General features: G+C 29.4%; 1 protein-coding gene across 3 annotated transcripts in view; it reads left to right on the top strand.

Moving 5' to 3' along the window:
- LOC143224811 (uncharacterized) overlaps positions 1 to 22804 on the top strand; it is a 74779-nt gene that overhangs the window by 9052 nt on the left and 42923 nt on the right. For 2 of the 3 annotated variants that reach the window (XM_076453139.1, XM_076453138.1), the window contains exons 5-9: positions 1856 to 2122; positions 4630 to 4896; positions 7402 to 7668; positions 10172 to 10438; positions 15380 to 15646. In XM_076453139.1, the coding sequence (XP_076309254.1) occupies positions 1856 to 2122; positions 4630 to 4896; positions 7402 to 7668; positions 10172 to 10438; positions 15380 to 15646 (1335 nt within the window). The remainder of the gene's footprint in view (positions 1 to 1855; positions 2123 to 4629; positions 4897 to 7401; positions 7669 to 10171; positions 10439 to 15379; positions 15647 to 22804) is intronic. The other variant, XM_076453140.1, reaches the window with a different exon arrangement.

Below are 22804 nucleotides of genomic sequence, written 5' to 3'. Positions count from 1 at the left end.
ATTTGGAAGAAAACGTATTACAAATGTAGAACGGTTTCTTTGTTCCGTCAGTCATTATGATTTATTTCACTAAAATCATTTTCTGTCAAGTCTTTCTTTCTCTAAGACTTCAGTGAACACTTATTTTCGTCACCCAATTTAAATACAACGTATGGTAGAAAGTTACAGACGAAACGTCGTCATATTTTTTATAGAATACAGTTTAATGTTTTTAATACTTATATTTTGTTAAGAAAGGAAACGAATGTCTTCTGCATTAACGAAATAACATACTTTTACATACAAAGAAACGGCTCCAATATCTTTAAAAAATTACCAATGTTGAATTAATAATAAACATTTTGTTAAATATTAATTAAATTGTAAAGTGTTGTGCCCTTATCTCTGTATAATTTTCCCACAACTTACAAATAAGTATAAGAACCAATAAATACTCTCTACTGTTCTTTTCAGAGAAAAAAAACGACTAAACTCCTTATTGGGTCAACAAAAATTACTATATTATAACATTTTGATAACACAGATCCATTAACTGTAATCATTCAGTTGCTTCTAACAACGTTAAATTATTAATATTTCCCATGTTCAAATGAAACTCTGACAAAAACCAAATAGTTACGTAAAGCAAAAATGCATTAGAGTCTTGTTAAAGAAATAGAAACATCCTGTTTAATAAGTTATCATCTACAAAAGATTCAATATTTAGAAACGAGACCTGAAACTCGAGCCCCATTCAAATAGTTAATTATTATTTGTCTGAAGATTAAATGTCGAAAGTTATTATCATTGTAAAAATATATATGTAAATTAAGAGCTGCATTGATGGTTTATCTAAACGATCTTATGTTTAAATATTCATGAACAAATCCTTGAGTAAAGAAAAGGATTATTTTAAAACGAAGCTTTAATTAAAATATAGAAATTTTTTGATCCTTTCATACAAGTAAAGATTAAAGCGTCGTTATTTTATGCCAAATTCTTCATATGAAACAATACAGTAATGGTAGTCGTTCATTGTAATTTATCCGTAACATAGTTGCATCATTATCTACTTCGTCGTGAGCGAAAACGTAAAAGAAATTCACGCTCCACGGTTTCGGTCCATGAAAGCACATTTTGCGAATGACAACCAGTTTTTCTTGTCGAGTTGTAAAATAGAAGCTCATAAGAAAACGTATGGTGTGACTGTAAACGTACAGATGTCTAACCCAAAAAAACTCGTATACGAAGGAGAGGACTTTAACATATTAGAAAGAATGATAATTTCATATTAATTAGTTTGCTAATGGAAATCGTTAGGTGACTTCAAGCTGACGCATTCTACATCAAGATAAATTTCGATATGTTAAAGTTACTGTGAAACATTTTATACTCAGTGAAAAACAAGAAGATTAACTATATATTAAAATTCTCAAACCTTTATTTCTTTCTCATAATAGTTATGTTGTTTTTATATTTGTTAGAAGTGATTTTAAAATCATTCACCAAATACGAGATGTTCCTAAATATTCAATGTTTTAAATTTTTTCGTGTTTTTGTGGAAATTTTTTTTAGAAAACTTATTATGCCAGTATTTTCACTCTACTTAAAGCGTGTAATACTAATGAACGAAATTTATAATATATTTTCGGGAAGAACTTTGAGGATTTTTTTATAAGAATTACGTAACTCTGTTTTTGGATATTAAAATACATCTTAAATTAAATATTTTTTTTCCAATTTCCACTGCGTATCTTAAGCAATGATACTTAATGCGCATGATTGTTAATTTATTATTGCAACAGATAGAATGTAAATACTATATAGTTTCCTAGTAGTTTTAAACGTGATACGAGTTCTAAACTTTCTATGATAGATCCATGCACACCTAATCCTTGCAAAAATGGCGGAATTTGTTCTGTCGTTGAGAACATTAATTTTAAGTGTAAGTGTGAGGATGGATACGGTGACGAAACTTGCAGCGAAAAAGATTTGTGTAAATACGAAGTGGCTGGAAAAATAGGAAATGAGGAGTGTGGTGAAGCGAACTGTGAGCCAAATGAGGACGATAACAGCTACTCATGTGAATGCCCGGATGGAAAAGTGTTCGATAAAGATCAGAAAATCTGTAAAGATCCACCAGGTTAGTTTTCCGTTTATTTCTCTTTTTGTTTCTAATTATTTGAAACAGCATATTATCGTAAAAAATGTTAACAAGTACTCTAATTTGTGATATAAACATTTGGTGAAATTTAATAAAATTAGCCACAATATAAAATATTATCGTATGACTTTAAATATTTAAAAGTAACATTTTCAATGTTGGAAATAATTTTAATTCTCTATTTATCATATATGTTGGTTTTGATTGTGTTGACGTAGAGAATCATAAATTATATTGTGTCGATAAGTTTACTAAGGAAATTGAGATAATTCGAGAACTGACTGAATAAAATCTGTTTCTAATCTATAAATTATCAACATGGAAATAAAAAGAGTCAGTGCCGCCTTTTATATATTTGGTACGGGTCAATGAAAAGATAAATTCTGAATTAACGAACTGAATTGAATGATATACGAAATACTTTAAGAATCGTGAAATCATTTCAATATATTTCTGTCGTCATATATGATAGATAACAGTATTCTTAGTTACGCATCTTATGATTGTTTTCTTAAATAAACTTTTTAATTTCATAGTGAGGGAGACAGGAAACGAATCTGAAAATACTAGAAATCATTAAAACAAAAATATTGCCGAGATTTAGATATAACATTTATGATGAAAATGTAGACATTTGGAAGAAAACGTATTACAAATGTAGAACGGTTTCTTTGTTCCGTCAGTCATTATGATTTATTTCACTAAAATCATTTTCTGTCAAGTCTTTCTTTCTCAAAGACTTCAGTGAACACTTATTTTCGTCACCCAATTTAAATACAACGTATGGTAGAAAGTTACAGACGAATCGTCGTCATATTTTTTATAGAATACAGTTTAATGTTTTTAATACTTATATTTTGTTAAGAAAGGAAACGAATGTCTTCTGCATTAACGAAATAACATTCTTTTATATACAAAGAAACGGCTCCAATATCTTTAAATAACTACTAATGTTGAATTAGTAATAAACATTTTGTTAAATATTAATTAAATTATAAAGTGTTGTGCCCTTATCTCTGTATAATTTTCCCACAACTTACAAATAAGTGTAAGAACCAATAAATACTCTCTACTGTTCTTTTCAGAGAAAAAAAACGACTAAACTCCTTATTGGGTCAACAAAAATTACTATATTATAACATTTTGATAACACAGATCCATTAACTGTAATCATTCAGTTGCTTCTAACAACGTTAAATTATTAATATTTCCCATGTTCAAATGAAACTCTGACAAAAACCAAATAGTTACGTAAAGCAAAAATGCAATAGAGTCTTGTTAAAGAAATATAAAGATCCTGTTTAATAAGTTATCATCTACAAAAGATTTAATATTTAGAAACGAGACCTGAAACTCGAGCCCCATTCAAATAGTTAATTATTATTTGTCTGAAGATTAAATGTCGAAAGTTATTATCATTGTAAAAATATATATGTAAATTAAGAGCTGCATTGATGGTTTATCTAAACGATCCTATGTTTAAATATTCATGAAAAAATCCTTGAGTAAAGAAAAGGATTATTTTAAAACGAAGCTTTAATTAAAATATAGAAATTTTTTGATCCTTTCATACAAGTAAAGATTAAAGCGTCGTTATTTTATGCCAAATTCTTCATATGAAACAATACAGTAATGGTAGTCGTTCATTGTAATTTATCCGTAACATAGTTGCATCATTATCTACTTCGTCGTGAGCGAAAACGTAAAAGAAATTCACGCTCCACGGTTTCGGTCCATGAAAGCACATTTTGCGAATGACAAACAGTTTCTCTTGTCGAGTTGTAAAATAGAAGCTCATAAGAAAACGTATGGTGTGACTGTAAACTTACAGATGTCTAACCCAAAAAAACTCGTATACGAAGGAGAGGACTTTAACAAATTAGAAAGAATGATAATTTCATATTAATTAGTTTGCTAATGGAAATCGTTAGGTGACTTCAAGCTGACGCATTCTACATCAAGATAAATTTCGATATGTTAAAGTTACTGTGAAACATTTTATACTCAGTGAAAATAAGAAGATTAACTATATATTAAAATTCTCAAACCTTTATTTCTTTCTCATAATAGTTATGTTGTTTTTATATTTGTTAGAAGTGATTTTAAAATCATTCACCAAATACGAGATGTTCCTAAATATTCAATGTTCTAAATCTTTGCGTCTTTGTGTGGAAATTTTTTTTAGAAAACTTATTATGCCAGTATTTTCACTCTACTTAAAGCGTGTAATACTAATGAACGAAATTTATAATATATTTTCGGGAAGAACTTTGAGGATTTTTTTATAAGAATTACGTAACTCTGTTTTTGGATATTAAAATACATCTTAAATTAAATATTTTTTTTCCAATTTCCACTGCGTATCTTAAGCAATGATACTTAATGCGCATGATTGTTAATTTATTATTGCAACAGATAGAATGTAAATACCATATAGTTTCCTAGTAGTTTTAAACGTGATACGAGTTCTAAACTTTCTATGATAGATCCATGCACACCTAATCCTTGCAAAAATGGCGGAATTTGTTCTGTCGTTGAGAACATTAATTTTAAGTGTAAGTGTGAGGATGGATACGGTGACGAAACTTGCAGCGAAAAAGATTTGTGTAAATACGAAGTGGCTGGAAAAATAGGAAATGAGGAGTGTGGTGAAGCGAACTGTGAGCCAAATGAGGACGATAACAGCTACTCATGTGAATGCCCGGATGGAAAAGTGTTCGATAAAGATCAGAAAATCTGTAAAGATCCACCAGGTTAGTTTTCCGTTTATTTCTCTTTTTGTTTCTAATTATTTGAAACAGCATATTATCGTAAAAATGTTAACAAGTACTCTAATTTGTGATATAAACATTTGGTGAAATTTAATAAAATTAGCCACAATATAAAATATTATCGTATGACTTTAAATATTTAAAAGTAACATTTTCAATGTTGGAAATAATTTTAATTCTCTATTTATCATATATGTTGGTTTTGATTGTGTTGACGTAGAGAATCATAAATTATATTGTGTCGATAAGTTTACTAAGGAAATTGAGATAATTCGAGAACTGACTGAATAAAATCTGTTTCTAATCTATAAATTATCAACATGGAAATAAAAAGAGTCAGTGCCGCCTTTTATATATTTGGTACGGGTCAATGAAAAGATAAATTCTGAATTAACGAACTGAATTGAATGATATACGAAATACTTTAAGAATCGTGAAATCATTTCAATATATTTCTGTCGTCATATATGATAGATAACAGTATTCTTAGTTACGCATCTTATGATTGTTTTCTTAAATAAACTTTTAATTTCATAGTGAGGGAGACAGGAAACGAATCTGAAAATACTAGAAATCATTAAAACAAAAATATTGCCGAGATTTAGATATAACATTTATGATGAAAATGTAGACATTTGGAAGAAAACGTATTACAAATGTAGAACGGTTTCTTTGTTCCGTCAGTCATTATGATTTATTTCACTAAAATCATTTTCTGTCAAGTCTTTCTTTCTCAAAGACTTCAGTGAACACTTATTTTCGTCACCCAATTTAAATACAACGTATGGTAGAAAGTTACAGACGAATCGTCGTCATATTTTTTATAGAATACAGTTTAATGTTTTTAATACTTATATTTTGTTAAGAAAGGAAACGAATGTCTTCTGCATTAACGAAATAACATTCTTTTATATACAAAGAAACGGCTCCTATATCTTTAAATAACTACTAATGTTGAATTAGTAATAAACATTTTGTTAAATATTAATTAAATTATAAAGTGTTGTGCCCTTATCTCTGTATAATTTTCCCACAACTTACAAATAAGTGTAAGAACCAATAAATACTCTCTACTGTTCTTTTCAGAGAAAAAAACGACTAAACTCCTTATTGGGTCAACAAAAATTACTATATTATAACATTTTGATAACACAGATCCATTAACTGTAATCATTCAGTTGCTTCTAACAACGTTAAATTATTAATATTTCCCATGTTCAAATGAAACTCTGACAAAAAACCAAATAGTTACGTAAAGCAAAAATGCAATAGAGTCTTGTTAAAGAAATATAAAGATCCTGTTTAATAAGTTATCATCTACAAAAGATTTAATATTTGGAAACGAGCCCTGAAACTCGAGCCCCATTCAAATAGTTAATTATTATTTGTCTGAAGATTAAATGTCGAAAGTTATTATCATTGTAAAAATATATATGTAAATTAAGAGCTGCATTGATGGTTTATCTAAACGATCTTATGTTTAAATATTCATGAACAAATCCTTGAGTAAAGAAAAGGATTATTTTAAAACGAAGCTTTAATTAAAATATAGAAATTTTTGATCCTTTCATACAAGTAAAGATTAAAGCGTCGTTATTTTATGCCAAATTCTTCATATGAAACAATACAGTCATGGTAGTCGTTCATTGTAATTTGTCCGTAACATAGTTGCATCATTATCTACTTCGTCGTGAGCGAAAACGTAAAAGAAATTCACGCTCCACGGTTTCGGTCCATGAAAGCACATTTTGCGAATGACAAACAGTTTCTCTTGTCGAGTTGTAAAATAGAAGCTCATAAGAAAACGTATGGTGTGACTGTAAACTTACAGATGTCTAACCCAAAAAAACTCGTATACGAAGGAGAGGACTTTAACAAATTAGAAAGAATGATAATTTCATATTAATTAGTTTGCTAATGGAAATCGTTAGGTGACTTCAAGCTGACGCATTCTACATCAAGATAAATTTCGATATGTTAAAGTTACTGTGAAACATTTTATACTCAGTGAAAAACAAGAAGATTAACTATATATTAAAATTCTCAAACCTTTATTTCTTTCTCATAATAGTTATGTTGTTTTTATATTTGTTAGAAGTGATTTTAAAATCATTCACCAAATACGAGATGTTCCTAAATATTCAATGTTCTAAATTTTTTCGTCTTTGTGTGGAAATTTTTTTTAGAAAACTTATTATGCCAGTATTTTCACTCTACTTAAAGCGTGTAATACTAATGAACGAAATTTATAATATATTTTCGGGAAGAACTTTGAGGATTTTTTTATAAGAATTACGTAACTCTGTTTTTGGATATTAAAATACATCTTAAATTAAATATTTTTTTTCCAATTTCCACTGCGTATCTTAAGCAATGATACTTAATGCGCATGATTGTTAATTTATTATTGCAACAGATAGAATGTAAATACCATATAGTTTCCTAGTAGTTTTAAACGTGATACGAGTTCTAAACTTTCTATGATAGATCCATGCACACCTAATCCTTGCAAAAATGGCGGAATTTGTTCTGTCGTTGAGAACATTAATTTTAAGTGTAAGTGTGAGGATGGATACGGTGACGAAACTTGCAGCGAAAAAGATTTTTGTAAATACGAAGTGGCTGGAAAAATAGGAAATGAGGAGTGTGGTGAAGCGAACTGTGAGCCAAATGAGGACGATAACAGCTACTCATGTGAATGCCCGGATGGAAAAGTGTTCGATAAAGATCAGAAAATCTGTAAAGATCCACCAGGTTAGTTTTCCGTTTATTTCTCTTTTTGTTTCTAATTATTTGAAACAGCATATTATCGTAAAAATGTTAACAAGTACTCTAATTTGTTATATAAACATTTGGTGAAATTTAATAAAATTAGCCACAATATAAAATATTATCGTATGACTTTAAATATTTAAAAGTAACATTTTCAATGTTGGAAATAACTTTAGTTCTCAATTTATCATATATGTTGGTTTTGATTGTGTTGACGTAGAGAATCATAAATTATATTGTGTCGATAAGTTTACTAAGGAAATTGAGATAATTCGAAAACTGACTGAATAAAATCTGTTTCTAATCTATAAATTATCAACATGGAAATAAAAGAGTCAGTGCCGCCTTTTATATATTTGGTACGGATCAAAGAAAAGATAAATTCTGAATTAACGAACTGAATTGAATGATATACGAAATACTTTAAGAATCGTGAAATCATTTCAATATATTTCTGTCGTCATATATGATAGATAACAGTATTCTTAGTTACGCATCTTATGATTGTTTTCTTAAATAAACTTTTAATTTCATAGTGAGGGAGACAGGAAACGAATATGAAAATACTAGAAATCATTAAAACAAAAATATTGCCGAGATTTAGATATAACATTTATGATGAAAATGTAGACATTTGGAAGAAAACGTATTACAAATGTAGAACGGTTTCTTTGTTCCGTCAGTCATTATGATTTATTTCACTAAAATCATTTTCTGTCAAGTCTTTCTTTCTCAAAGACTTCAGTGAACACTTATTTTCGTCACCCAATTTAAATACAACGTATGGTAGAAAGTTACAGACGAATCGTCGTCATATTTTTTATAGAATACAGTTTAATGTTTTTAATACTTATATTTTGTTAAGAAAGGAAACGAATGTCTTCTGCATTAACGAAATAACATTCTTTTATATACAAAGAAACGGCTCCAATATCTTTAAATAACTACTAATGTTGAATTAGTAATAAACATTTTGTTAAATATTAATTAAATTATAAAGTGTTGTGCCCTTATCTCTGTATAATTTTCCCACAACTTACAAATAAGTGTAAGAACCAATAAATACTCTCTACTGTTCTTTTCAGAAAAAAAACGACTAAACTCCTTATTGGGTCAACAAAAATTACTATATTATAACATTTTGATAACACAGATCCATTAACTGTAATCATTCAGTTGCTTCTAACAACGTTAAATTATTAATATTTCCCATGTTCAAATGAAACTCTGACAAAAACCAAATAGTTACGTAAAGCAAAAATGCAATAGAGTCTTGTTAAAGAAATATAAAGATCCTGTTTAATAAGTTATCATCTACAAAAGATTTAATATTTAGAAACGAGACCTGAAACTCGAGCCCCATTCAAATAGTTAATTATTATTTGTCTGAAGATTAAATGTCGAAAGTTATTATCATTGTAAAAATATATATGTAAATTAAGAGCTGCATTGATGGTTTATCTAAACGATCTTATGTTTAAATATTCATGAACAAATCCTTGAGTAAAGAAAAGGATTATTTTAAAACGAAGCTTTAATTAAAATATAGAAATTTTTGATCCTTTCATACAAGTAAAGATTAAAGCGTCGTTATTTTATGCCAAATTCTTCATATGGAACAAATACAGTAATGGTAGTTGTTCATTGTAATTTATCCGTAACATAGTTGCATCATTATCTTCTTCGTCGTGAGCGAAAACGTAAAAGAAATTCACGCTCCACGGTTTCGGTCCATGAAAGCACATTTTGCGAATGACAAACAGTTTCTCTTGTCGAGTTGTAAAATAGAAGCTCATAAGAAAACGTATGGTGTGACTGTAAACTTAAAGATGTCTAACCCAAAAAAACTCGTATACGAAGGAGAGGACTTTAACAAATTAGATAGAATGATAATTTCATATTAATTAGTTTGCTAATGGAAATCGTTAGGTGACTTCAAGCTGACGCATTCTACATCAAGATAAATTTCGATATGTTAAAGTTACTGTGAAACATTTTATACTCAGTGAAAAACAAGAAGATTAACTATATATTAAAATTCTCAAACCTTTATTTCTTTCTCATAATAGTTATGTTGTTTTTATATTTGTTAGAAGTGATTTTAAAATCATTCACCAAATACGAGATGTTCCTAAATATTCAATGTTCTAAATTTTTTCGTCTTTGTGTGGAAATTTTTTTTAGAAAACTTATTATGCCAGTATTTTCACTCTACTTAAAGCGTGTAATACTAATGAACGAAATTTATAATATATTTTCGGGAAGAACTTTGAGGATTTTTTTATAAGAATTACGTAACTCTGTTTTTGGATATTAAAATACATCTTAAATTAAATATTTTTTTTCCAATTTCCACTGCGTATCTTAAGCAATGATACTTAATGCGCATGATTGTTAATTTATTATTGCAACAGATAGAATGTAAATACCATATAGTTTCCTAGTAGTTTTAAACGTGATACGAGTTCTAAACTTTCTATGATAGATCCATGCACACCTAATCCTTGCAAAAATGGCGGAATTTGTTCTGTCGTTGAGAACATTAATTTTAAGTGTAAGTGTGAGGATGGATACGGTGACGAAACTTGTAGCGAAAAAGATTTGTGTAAATACGAAGTGGCTGGAAAAATAGGAAATGAGGAGTGTGGTGAAGCGAGCTGTGAGCCAAATGAGGACGATAACAGCTACTCATGTGAATGCCCGGATGGAAAAGTGTTCGATAAAGATCAGAAAATCTGTAAAGATCCACCAGGTTAGTTTTCCGTTTATTTCTCTTTTTGTTTCTAATTATTTGAAACAGCATATTATCGTAAAAATGTTAACAAGTACTCTAATTTGTTATATAAACATTTGGTGAAATTTAATAAAATTAGCCACAATATAAAATATTATCGTATGACTTTAAATATTTAAAAGTAACATTTTCAATGTTGGAAATAACTTTAGTTCTCAATTTATCATATATGTTGGTTTTGATTGTGTTGACGTAGAGAATCATAAATTATATTCTGTCGATAAGTTTACTAAGGAAATTGAGATAATTCGAGAACTGACTGAATAAAATCTGTTTCTAATCTATAAATTATCAACATGGAAATAAAAAGAGTCAGTGCCGCCTTTTATATATTTGGTACGGGTCAAAGAAAAGATAAATTCTGAATTAACGAACTGAATTGAATGATATACGAAATACTTTAAGAATCGTGAAATCATTTCAATATATTTCTGTCGTCATATATGATAGATAACAGTATTCTTAGTTACGCATCTTATGATTGTTTTCTTAAATAAACTTTTTAATTTCATAGTGAGGGAGACAGGAAACGAATCTGAAAATACTAGAAATCATTAAAACAAAAATATTGCCGAGATTTAGATATAACATTTATGATGAAAATGTAGACATTTGGAAGAAAACGTATTACAAATGTAGAACGGTTTCTTTGTTCCGTCAGTCATTATGATTTATTTCACTAAAATCGTTTTCTGTCAAGTCTTTCTTTCTCTAAGACTTCAGTGAACACTTATTTTCGTCACCCAATTTAAATACAACGTATGGTAGAAAGTTACAGACGAATCGTCGTCATATTTTTTATAGAATACAGTTTAATGTTTTTAATACTTATATTTTGTTAAGAAAGGAAACGAATGTCTTCTGCAATAACGAAATAACATTCTTTTATATACAAAGAAACGGCTCCAATATCTTTAAATAACTACTAATGTTGAATTAGTAATAAACATTTTGTTAAATATTAATTAAATTATAAAGTGTTGTGCCCTTATCTCTGTATAATTTTCCCACAACTTACAAATAAGTGTAAGAACCAATAAATACTCTCTACTGTTCTTTTCAGAGAAAAAAAACGACTAAACTCCTTATTGGGTCAACAAAAATTACTATATTATAACATTTTGATAACACAGATCCATTAACTGTAATCATTCAGTTGCTTCTAACAACGTTAAATTATTAATATTTCCCATGTTCAAATGAAACTCTGACAAAAACCAAATAGTTACGTAAAGCAAAAATGCAATAGAGTCTTGTTAAAGAAATATAAAGATCCTGTTTAATAAGTTATCATCTACAAAAGATTTAATATTTAGAAACGAGACCTGAAATTCGAGCCCCATTCAAATAGTTAATTATTATTTGTCTGAAGATTAATATAATATAATAATAATAATAATAAATTTATTAAGCAATAAATTAGACACAAAAAATCAAATATCAATATAAAACCATCAACAAAGAGTTAACTCGTCCTGTGATGGTTAAACATATAATAAAGTAAAATCAAAACTTACAAAATCAATATAAAGTTCCCAGAATATTATCATCAGTATTTAAGATCCATTGTTTTAAGTATTTCTTTTGATTAACACGATTAATAGAAGATCTTATACTATAAGGAATAAAATTATGAATACGAGGTGCCAAATAAAGATTTTGATGAAGTGTAACTGTTTTACTTGGTGTGGGTACATTAATTGGAAAAAAGATTGAAGTCGTGTAAAATATGAAGTGACTTTAAAAGGCCTATTAAAAGAAACATGCAATGTAGATAAAGCTAAAAAATATAAATAAAGTTTATCATATGAAAGAGGGGAGTTAAATTCACTGAAATCGGTATCAAGCCTATGAGTAAAAATAAGAGAGAAAACACTTTTTTGCAACTTGTGAATAGGAATTAAAAAAGTCTTATATGTGCCACCCCAAATTGAAATACAATATTGTAAGAAAGATTGAAAGAGAGCATAATATACACTTAACAAAATATGATAAGGAGCACAATGACTAAGTTCAAAAATTAGCATAGAACTATATTTTAATTTATTAACTAAAGAATTAATATGAAATTGCCAATTTAATTTTCGATCTAAAATAATTCCTAAATATTTAACAGAGGAAACTTGAGTCAATTTGGGACACTTACAATTAGGGTAAGTATAACAATCACTAGAATGATAAAAAATAGAAGGAAAAGCTGGAATGACACCATAAAGGTTAAACTGAAGAAGAAAAGATTTAGATATATTTAAGGATAAGCCATTACAGAAAAGCCAATTTTAATTTTATTAAGATCACTAGAAATAATGGCTTCATTAATTAGATTTGGCTTACTATAAACAACAGCAATATCATCGGCATAGGCTTGGATATCTCCAAAAAACTGTTGGTAAAGAATATCATTTATATAAATGAGAAATAATAAAGGGCCCAGAACAGAACCTTGTGGTACTCCAACATTAATTGTAAGCCAATCACTATAATTATTATAGATACAAACCGATTGCTTTCTATTGTGAAAGTAAGAAAAAAACCAATCAAAAACAATGCCTCTAAAACCATAATAAGATAATTTATTTAACAATATTTTATGATTAACAGAATCAAAAGCTTTGGCTAAGTCAAGAAAAACAGCAATTGGATGAAGATCAGAATCCAAAGCTTCTGTAATACTTTCCACAAGTTTAGCAACAGCAACCTCCGTTCCAAGCCCAGGCCGAAAGCCAAATTGAGAAGGAGACAAAACCGAATGTCTATCAAGAAATGATAAAATTCTAATCTTCATAGATTTTTCAAATAGTTTAGAGAAATGTATTAATAAGGAAATAGGTCTATAATTCGTAAAATCAGAAATATTACCAGATTTATAAATAGGAATGACCAATGATAACTTTAAAGCATTAGGAAACTTCCCTTGAGTAAAAGATAAATTAATTAAAAAAGTCAAAATTGGTGCAAAAAGATTAGCATTAGCTTTCAAAATCTTAACCGAAACACCATCTACACCATTAGAAGCTGAATTTGATAAGGAGAAAATATTATTCATAGTTTCAGATACAGTAACAGGATATAGGTAACAAGAAGAAGAAGGAGCAGGAGGCATGCCCTGAGAACAAAATTTAGGATCGAAGCAAGTAGATTTAGCAACATTAACAAAAAAATAATTCAAATCAGATAAATCAGTAGTACCAAAATTACAAAATTTCTTTTTTTTTTAACATCAATAATAGAGTTAACAATATTCCAATTCTGTTTAATAGTTTTAGCATTCTTAAACAGGTTATGATAATAAGTCCATTTAGTCTTACGGGTCAAACTAACAACATAATTCCTTAAACACTTAAATCTAATCTTTAGATAAATATCATCAGGAAATTGATGTACTTTCTTTTTTAACTTATCTCTTTTAATCATTAACAAAACCAATTCACTGGTAATCCATGGCTTAATTTTTCTAAACTTTCGTGACACAGAAACAGTAGTAGTACAACTTTGAATACAATCAGTTAACACTTCAGCAAAATTATCATAAGCAACATTAACATCAGAACAATTCATAACACAGGACCAATCTGAAAAATTCAAACAAGAACTCAATTCATTAAACTTAATCTTTTGAACATTTGAGACATGTTCTAGATCCGATAAAATGTCTATACATAAAACAATTGGAAAATGATCGGTCAAAAAACTCTCAACAATATAAGAATAACAATTTTTAACAGTATTTCCACTAATTAAAAAATGATCAATACAAGAATTAGTAACATTGGTTATCCGTGTAGGAGAAGAAATAATAATACGATTAAACGTCGAAAGTTATTATCATTGTAAAAATATATATGTAAATTTAGAGCTGCATTGATGGTTTATCTAAACGATCCTATGTTTACATATTCATGAAAAAATCCTTGAGTAAAGAAAAGGATTATTTTAAAACGAAGCTTTAATTAAAATATAGAAATTTTTTGATTCTTTCATACAAGTAAAGATTAAAGCGTCGTTATTTTATGCCAAATTCTTCATATGGAACAAATACAGTAATGGTAGTTGTTCATTGTAATTTATCCGTAACATAGTTGTATCATTATCTTCTTCGTCGTGAGCGAAAACGTAAAAGAAATTCACGCTCCACGGTTTCGGTCCATGAAAGCACATTTTGCGAATGACAAACAGTTTCTCTTGTCGAGTTGTAAAATAGAAGCTCATAAGAAAACGTATGGTGTGACTGTAAACTTACAGATGTCTAACCCAAAAAAACTCGTATACGAAGGAGAGGACTTTAACAAATTAGATAGAATGATAATTTCATATTAATTAGTTTGCTAATGGAAATCGTTAGGTGACTTCAAGCTGACGCATTCTACATCAAGATAAATTTCGATATGTTAAAGTTACTGTGAAACATTTTATACTCAGTGAAAAAACAAGAAGATTAACTATATATTAAAATTCTCAAACCTTTATTTCTTTCTCATAATATTTATGTTTTTTTTATATTTGTTAGAAGTGATTTTAAAATCATTCACCAAATACGAGATGTTCCTAAATATTCAATGTTTTAAATTTTTTCGTCTTTGTGTGGAAAATTTTTTTAGAAAACTTATTATGCCAGTATTTTCACTCTACTTAAAGTGTGTAATACTAATGAACGAAATTTATAATATATTTTCGGGAAGAACTTTGAGGATTTGTTTATAAGAATTACGTAACTCTGTTTTTAGATATTAAAATACATCTTAAATTAAATATTTTTTTTCCAATTTGCACTGCGTATCTTAAGGAATGATACTTAATGCGCATGATTGTTAATTTATTATTGCAAGAGATAGAATGTAAATAACATATAGTTTCCTAGTAGTTTTAAACGTGATACGAGTTCTAAACTTTCTATGATAGATCCATGCACACCTAATCCTTGCAAAAATGGCGGAATTTGTTCTGTCGTTGAGAACATTAATTTTAAGTGTAAGTGTGAGGATGGATACGGTGACGAAACTTGCAGCGAAAAAGATTTGTGTAAATACGAAGTGGCTGGAAAAATAGGAAATGAGGAGTGTGGTGAAGCGAACTGTGAGCCAAATGAGGATGATAACAGCTTCTCATGTGAATGCCCGGATGGAAAAGTGTTCGATAAAGAGCAGAAAATCTGTAAAGATCCACCAGGTTAGTTTTCCGTTTATTTCTCTTTTTGTTTCTAATTATTTGAAATACCATACTCTTGTATAAATGTACTATCAAGTACTCTAATTTATGATATAAGCTTTTGTTCAACTTTTATAAAATTTCTCAAGGAAATAAAATCAATGTATGTTTTAAAAAATATATTTTTTTATAATTAATGTTTTTTTTATTTTGGAAAAACTCACACTTGTTATTTTAGCCTAGAAACTTTTTCTAGTTGCTTCGCTGTGCAGAATATTTAATTATGCTATAAGATTAAATAATTGGATGACCTATTTAATCAAATCTGTTTCTCTTCACAAATTAGCGAATAGGACACAGGAGTTAAACATAGAATATGTGATGAGAGATTTGAAATTGTTTGTTTTTTTATTCTGTTGAAATGATCTTTAATATTTCGAAATAAAGCGATATCTTCTGTATTATATTCATGTATCTTTCTCGCGGGGTGTATTTGCATATTTCATAAATTTGGTTTCGATATCCGTTTTGTTTTCCACTAGTACACCAGTAATTTTACGAATTTACAACGTAAAATAATGATTTCGATTTCCCTCGGTGGATTCAGCAGTCTAATGTGGCTTTGCCATAAGAAATCACACAGACATATATTTGTTATGTTCGTGTTTTATTCTTGTTTTACATTTTTCGATTTGATGTTTCTAGTGAGATTTTTTCCTTTTTTACCAATACCTTACCTTCTTTGATCGGATCTTCATAGAAGTTGGTATACAGGTTCATTTGGTCCATGTGACGGTACATACAAATTTATAGTATTTTGTTTGTTCCTGTTTGAGCCCCCCCCCGTGGCTCAGCGGTATGTCTGCGGACTTACACACGAAAATGCGGGTTGTGATACCCGTGGTGGGCAGAGCACAGATCGCCAATTGTGCAGCTTTGTGCTTAATTCTAAACAACAACAACAGTTCCTGTTTTATTAGCATTTTTGCTTTTCTTATAATAATATGTCAGAGGATTGAATTTTAATGTTTTGAGATAACCTTTAATTAATCATGAATTTACATAATTTTAAAGTAGCATGATTTAAATTTTTTGATGAAATCTTCTTAAAATAGCTGTACTATTTACTATTTACAGTGGCATTTCGTTATCTCCTCTTACACCGAATATTATTTGTCTTCTATTTGTAATACGCTTTACGATACATTTGTGTTGTTATTAACTTAAACACTGCTGTCAGTTCTTTATACCAAATCCTGGTTATACTTAAGTGGAAAACTGTACAATGAAGAAACATGTTCCATATTTCTTTCCTCCTGTAGTTGAGACTCACACCGCGAGAAACCAGGTTTCGATACCCGTGGTTGGCAGAGCCCACCAGACATCCTATTGTGTAGATTTGTAATTACTTTTAAACGAAACATTTTTGTTTACTTTTTAGGTTTAGTGCCGTTTCTCACTAGAAGTATCTTTATATGACAATAGAGTATAATGTGTCTGACCGGTTCCTTTTTTTTTAAAATTCGAATGTTCACTATTATGTGTATGATAGATAAAGGCATACAACTAATGAGCCATATAATACTATTAAACAAAACCCTCTGATCGAATTCATTAATAAAATCATAACCGTGTTTATAGAAAAGTTATAATAAAAACGTGATCAGAAGCTACAAAATTAGAACAATGTGTATGTCAGAAAAAATTTAGAAATTAATTTGGAATACTAACTTATTTATTATTATATATATTTGGAATACTAACTTATTTATTATTTCCATCTTATGCCTTTTGGAACTTTCGATGAAACAAATATTTGTCCAACGATTAAAGTATGATCGCTTATGTGTATTAAATTAATGTTAATAAAGCAAAGTGGTAAATTTTCTTAGAGTCATCTTTCTATTAACAATATAAGAGAAATACTCTAAAATCTCCCAAGACATTGCAATAATTTTTGTCTGATCTCAATAATACTAACCTAAGGTTTGTTTCAGATTCACATACTTATCTAATATTGTAAAATAATCCTTTTAATAGAGATATTACAATCATAAATGGAAAGTAATAGTCACGGATATGTTAAATATTGTATAAAATACTGTTTCACCTAGATTTTTACGCAGGATATTTGAGCCAGTCGTACCTAATTTTACAAGCGTCAGACTGGAAGGTGTGTGTATGTTTTCTTATAGCAAAGCCAAATCGGACTATCTGCTAAGTCCAACGAGGAGAACCGATCCCCTGATTGTAAATCCATAGGCTTACCGCTGTGCCAGTAGTGTAGCTGACTAGAAGAAAAGCAGCCTGAAAAATGTACTCATAATGAACTCACTCTCGTGAGATTAGAATGTCATTCTTATAACACACCCACGATCCAACAACACGAATATCAATATTTTGTCTTTCTTTCGTGTTAACTGGACGCAAAAACTTGGAATCTCATATATACAACCTAAAGAACAGTACTCGGCCAAAAGTAACATTAAAGACGATTTTTCTATTTTTATTAACTCGTTTTCAAATATATAAATTAGTTATTCACTTTCCGATACAAGATTTTGGTGGAAAGATATGTATATATATATCTGTACTACCCTTTGTCATTGTGTTACATTTTGTACGTAATATGATGCCACCAAGGTTTACCACTCTGGTGAAGAATATTTAACACTGATGTGAACCAATTATATAGGTCGTACTTTGTCCTATCAGGAATTGACTGGTATCAGTATAAACATAAAAACGTTGCTGTTTATTACTGATAATTGATAATACATAAATCTAAATATGGGTTATTGGCAGCATATTAATTTCTCTTTTTGCCTCTCTAAATTTGTATTTAATTTTTGTCTACAACAAATCTCTGTTCTTACTTTAGTTGGATTCGTATCTTTTGTTATTTCTTTCAAAAAAACCACACATAGCAATTTCCTTTCCTTCTGGCCTTCCACCTGTATGTCTTATTACAATTGCCGATTTAACTTAGAAATACGGTTTATACACTTGCTTATTCTAATTACTTTATAATGATCAGATCATTGTAATCCTCTGATTAATTAAAGACATACCCAAAGTTGGCTGTTTTCTCACACTCCGAAAAGACTTGCTCGTAACTTGGCAATAATAATTGTTTTTTCGTGTTCAACGTAGTTATACACTCAGATCACGTAACTCAGATCAGGACAGGTGATATCTCATGTACGTCACAACTTTAGGAAATTAAGGAATATAAATATTGGATTAAGAAACCAGGGTCATCGAGAAAGAGATATGTAACAAGTTGTAACCAGAATGGTTTAACAAAGTGAAGCATCTTGTAATGTATTAGAATCCACGGATATAGACGCTGGTGACAAAAGCTCCATCTACCAAAAGTACCAGTATGAACTTTAATCAGTAAATATCTCTGTCTGGAAACAAGGCAAATAAGGTATGAATCCATCTAGGTAAGATTTGTAACCATACCTCCCATTTAGCCATATCATACCTCAAGTATTTGAAGAACGAACCAGGAATTTATATTATTTCATATGAGTACGTGCTTTTCAAGTCATATGACTCAGCATCTATGGATTTCTGTGCAATCAAACTTTTAAAACTAACGTTGGAAAATTACCTTCCTCCTACACTAGGTGTATTATGGAAAGCATGCAGGGACAAGTAATCAGCTTTTATATTACAGCCTTACGACCAAGCATTTTGCTGTGGAAATGATACTGTAAAACTATTGTCAAAATGGACGGGCATAATATAGAACACGAGTTGGTGCAGCGAAGCAGACTGTAACGACGTTGTGAGGCTCCAAAATCGTTTAATGTGACATACTTAACTCTCTGTTAACTATTACTTACTGTTTTTTTTTGTATATTAATAATTGCTATTCTGTAATTAATGTGTATTATTACATAAAACTAGATATTATTTATTGTGAATTATGTAATATTAAAAATCTCTAATTTGTTCATATTGCGAAAATTCACCACGACAAACCTTGTTATACAAGCCTTGTCAATTTACAGTTTGTTGTTTGTGAGATATTTTAATCTATTCATGATTAGAATAACAAAACCAGTCTTTGATCATAAAACGGGAAGAAAAATTAGAAAAACATTTTAACAGCTTTCTTTCATTCAAACATTTTGTCTGTTATAGAAATGTAAACGGCCCGGCATGGCCAAGCGTGTTAAGGCATTCGACTCGTAATCCGAGGGTCGCGGGTTCCAATCCCGGTCGCACCAAACATGCTCTCCCTTTCAGCCGTGGGGGCGTTATAATGTGATGGTCAATCCCACTATTCGTTGGTAAAAAAGTAGCCCAAGAGTTGGTGGTGGGTGGTGATGACTAGCTGCCCTCTCTCTAGTCTTATACTACTAAATTAGGGACGGCTAGCGCAGATAGCCCTCGAGTAGCTTTACGCAAAGTTCAAAAAACAAACAAACAGAAATGTAATATATATGTATATATATTATGTGATGTACCATTCTTTAGTAGCTTAAAATTAAAATGTTGAACGAAAATTATAATTAAAATTATAATTATTTTCATTGAATTGGGCTAAAGAAATAATTATTACCACTTCTTAAACAAGTAAGTACTGAACCAAGTTTTGTATGTAGACTAATTAATATTGCATTTGTTAATGTAGAACGAAAGTAAATAAATTACTTTAATAAATAATTCCAGGATAACGTTTCTACTTATAATACCTTTACTTCATTTTGCGCTCCCCAGTGACCAGTCTGCGGACTTACAACCTGGTTTCGATATTGTAGGTGACAAAACACAGATAACCATTGTGTAGCTTTATGTTTAATTCCAGGTAGTTTATCTTAATTAGTGCAGTCAGTGCCATTCTTTTCCCCTTTTGAAAAGCTTCTATTGCTTCAGCGACATTGTCCACGATCATAGTTCGACCTTTAGGAATGTTCACCAGTGGGTCAGTGGTAGGTTTTTGGACTTACGGTAGTAAAATTCGGGGCTCAATTCCTATGGTTGACAGCTCGCAGATAGCCTACTGTATAGTTGTGTAGTAAAACATAAACAGTCGCCTAATTATTTCCTATGTACTGTTAACCATTCCGCGTATCTAATGTATTATATTAGTGATGTCGCAGCTTTAAAACTAAAATAATTGACTAGTGCTTGTGTGAGAGTGGTTAGTGTAGACTTTAACAAGTGTCTTTAACTTTAAGTATAACAAATGGGGATCACCAACCCACATTACAACCATAGCATCATCAACAACAATAAAACGTGACCAAAATATCTCCAACGTGTTTCTCTTATTATTTTTAGACGTAATGCTTCATGATTACATGTGTGCTTTCTTTGTTAGAAATACTATCTGTGGATTCCTAGAATCCAGATCATTCGCAAAATACTTGAAACTTCGTGATTTTTCCAGCTTCCAGGTGCTTGTTCGCTGGGTTTGAAAGTAATCTGATGTCATTTACAAAATCCCACTTATCAACACTTATACGCATTACCAATTGGTACTACAAGTAAAAAGAATTATTAATTTTTCACTCAGTTTGTCCAAAAACGTTTATTACTGTATATACGTGTACGTGCTCACAAAGAAGAAGCAAACGTAAAAGCGTTATGGATAAGTCAGACAGCTATGAATTAAAGCATAACGAAATATAAATCAAATAATATGTTTAATTTAAAATGTTGCATTTTTTTTTCTTGGAATCGGTAGCAAATAATTTTTATTATGGTGCGAATAAAACATTTTAAAATTAAGGCTGGGCATGTTTTGTTACCGTGAACGTGAGTAGAAATGAAATATGTAATGTCAATTTCAGCACTTACTAAAACAACTACCCTGAACTATCGTTATAATTATATGTTCTGTTTTTATAGTGTTTAATTATCTTGTGTCTCATAAACATTACATTACTTTTTGTTGTACTCCCACTAATTCATAGGTTATAAAATATGTTATACCAACGTGTAATAACTATAGTTTATATAATATCATGTTATACCAAAGTGTAATAACTACAGGTTATAAAACATACGTTATACTAAACTATAGAATTATAGGTTACATAAAATCATGTTATCGGAAAATATAACAATTACAGGTTATATAATATCATGTATCGGAAAGTGTAACAATTACAGGTTATATAATATCATGTTATCGGAAAGTGTAACAATTACAGGTTATATAATATCATGTTATCGGAAAGTGTAACAATTACAGGTTATATAATATCATGTATCGGAAAGTGTAACAATTACAGGTTATATAATATCATGTGTGGAAAGTGTAACAATTACAGGTTATATAATATTATGTGTCGGAAAGTGTAACAATTACAGGTTATATAATATCATGTGTGGAAAGTGTAACAATTACAGGTTATATAATATCATGTGTGAAAAGTGTAACAATTACAGGTTATATAATATCATGTATCGGAAAGTGTAACAATTACAGGTTATATAATATCATGTATCGGAAAGTGTAACAATTACAGGTTATATAATATCATGTATCGGAAAGTGTAACAATTACAGGTTATATAATATCATGTATCGGAAAGTGTAACAATTACAGGTTTTATAATATCATGTGTCGGAAAGTGTAACAATTACAGGTTATATAATATCATGTATCGGAAAGTGTAACAATTACAGGTTATATAATGTCATGTGTCGGAAAGTGTAACAATTACAGGTTATATAATATCATGTATCGGAAAGTGTAACAATTACAGGTTATATAATATCATGTATCGGAAAGTGTAACAATTACAGGTTATATAATATCATGTATCGGAAAGTGTAACAATTACAGGTTATATTATATCATGTGTCGGAAAGTGTAACAATTACAGGTTATATAATATCATGTATCGGAAAGTGTAACAATTACAGGTTATATAATGTCATGTTATCGGAAAGTGTAACAATCACAGGTTATATAATATCATGTTATCGGAAAGTGTAACAATCACAGGTTATATAATATCATGTGTCGGAAAGTGTAACAATCACAGGTTATATAATATCATGTTATCGGAAAGTGTAACAATTATAGGTTATATAATATCATGTTATCGGAAAGTGTAACAATCACAGGTTATATAATATCATGTTATCGGAAAGTGTAACAATACAGGTTATATAATATCATGTTATCGGAAAGTGTAACAACTACAGGTT

This window comes from Tachypleus tridentatus, chromosome 9 (assembly GCF_004210375.1).
Source record: "Tachypleus tridentatus isolate NWPU-2018 chromosome 9, ASM421037v1, whole genome shotgun sequence".
NCBI classification, from domain to species: domain Eukaryota; kingdom Metazoa; phylum Arthropoda; class Merostomata; order Xiphosura; family Limulidae; genus Tachypleus; species Tachypleus tridentatus.
The sequence above is the reverse complement of the archived record's forward strand: the minus strand, read 5'-3'. Positions and strand labels throughout refer to the sequence as shown.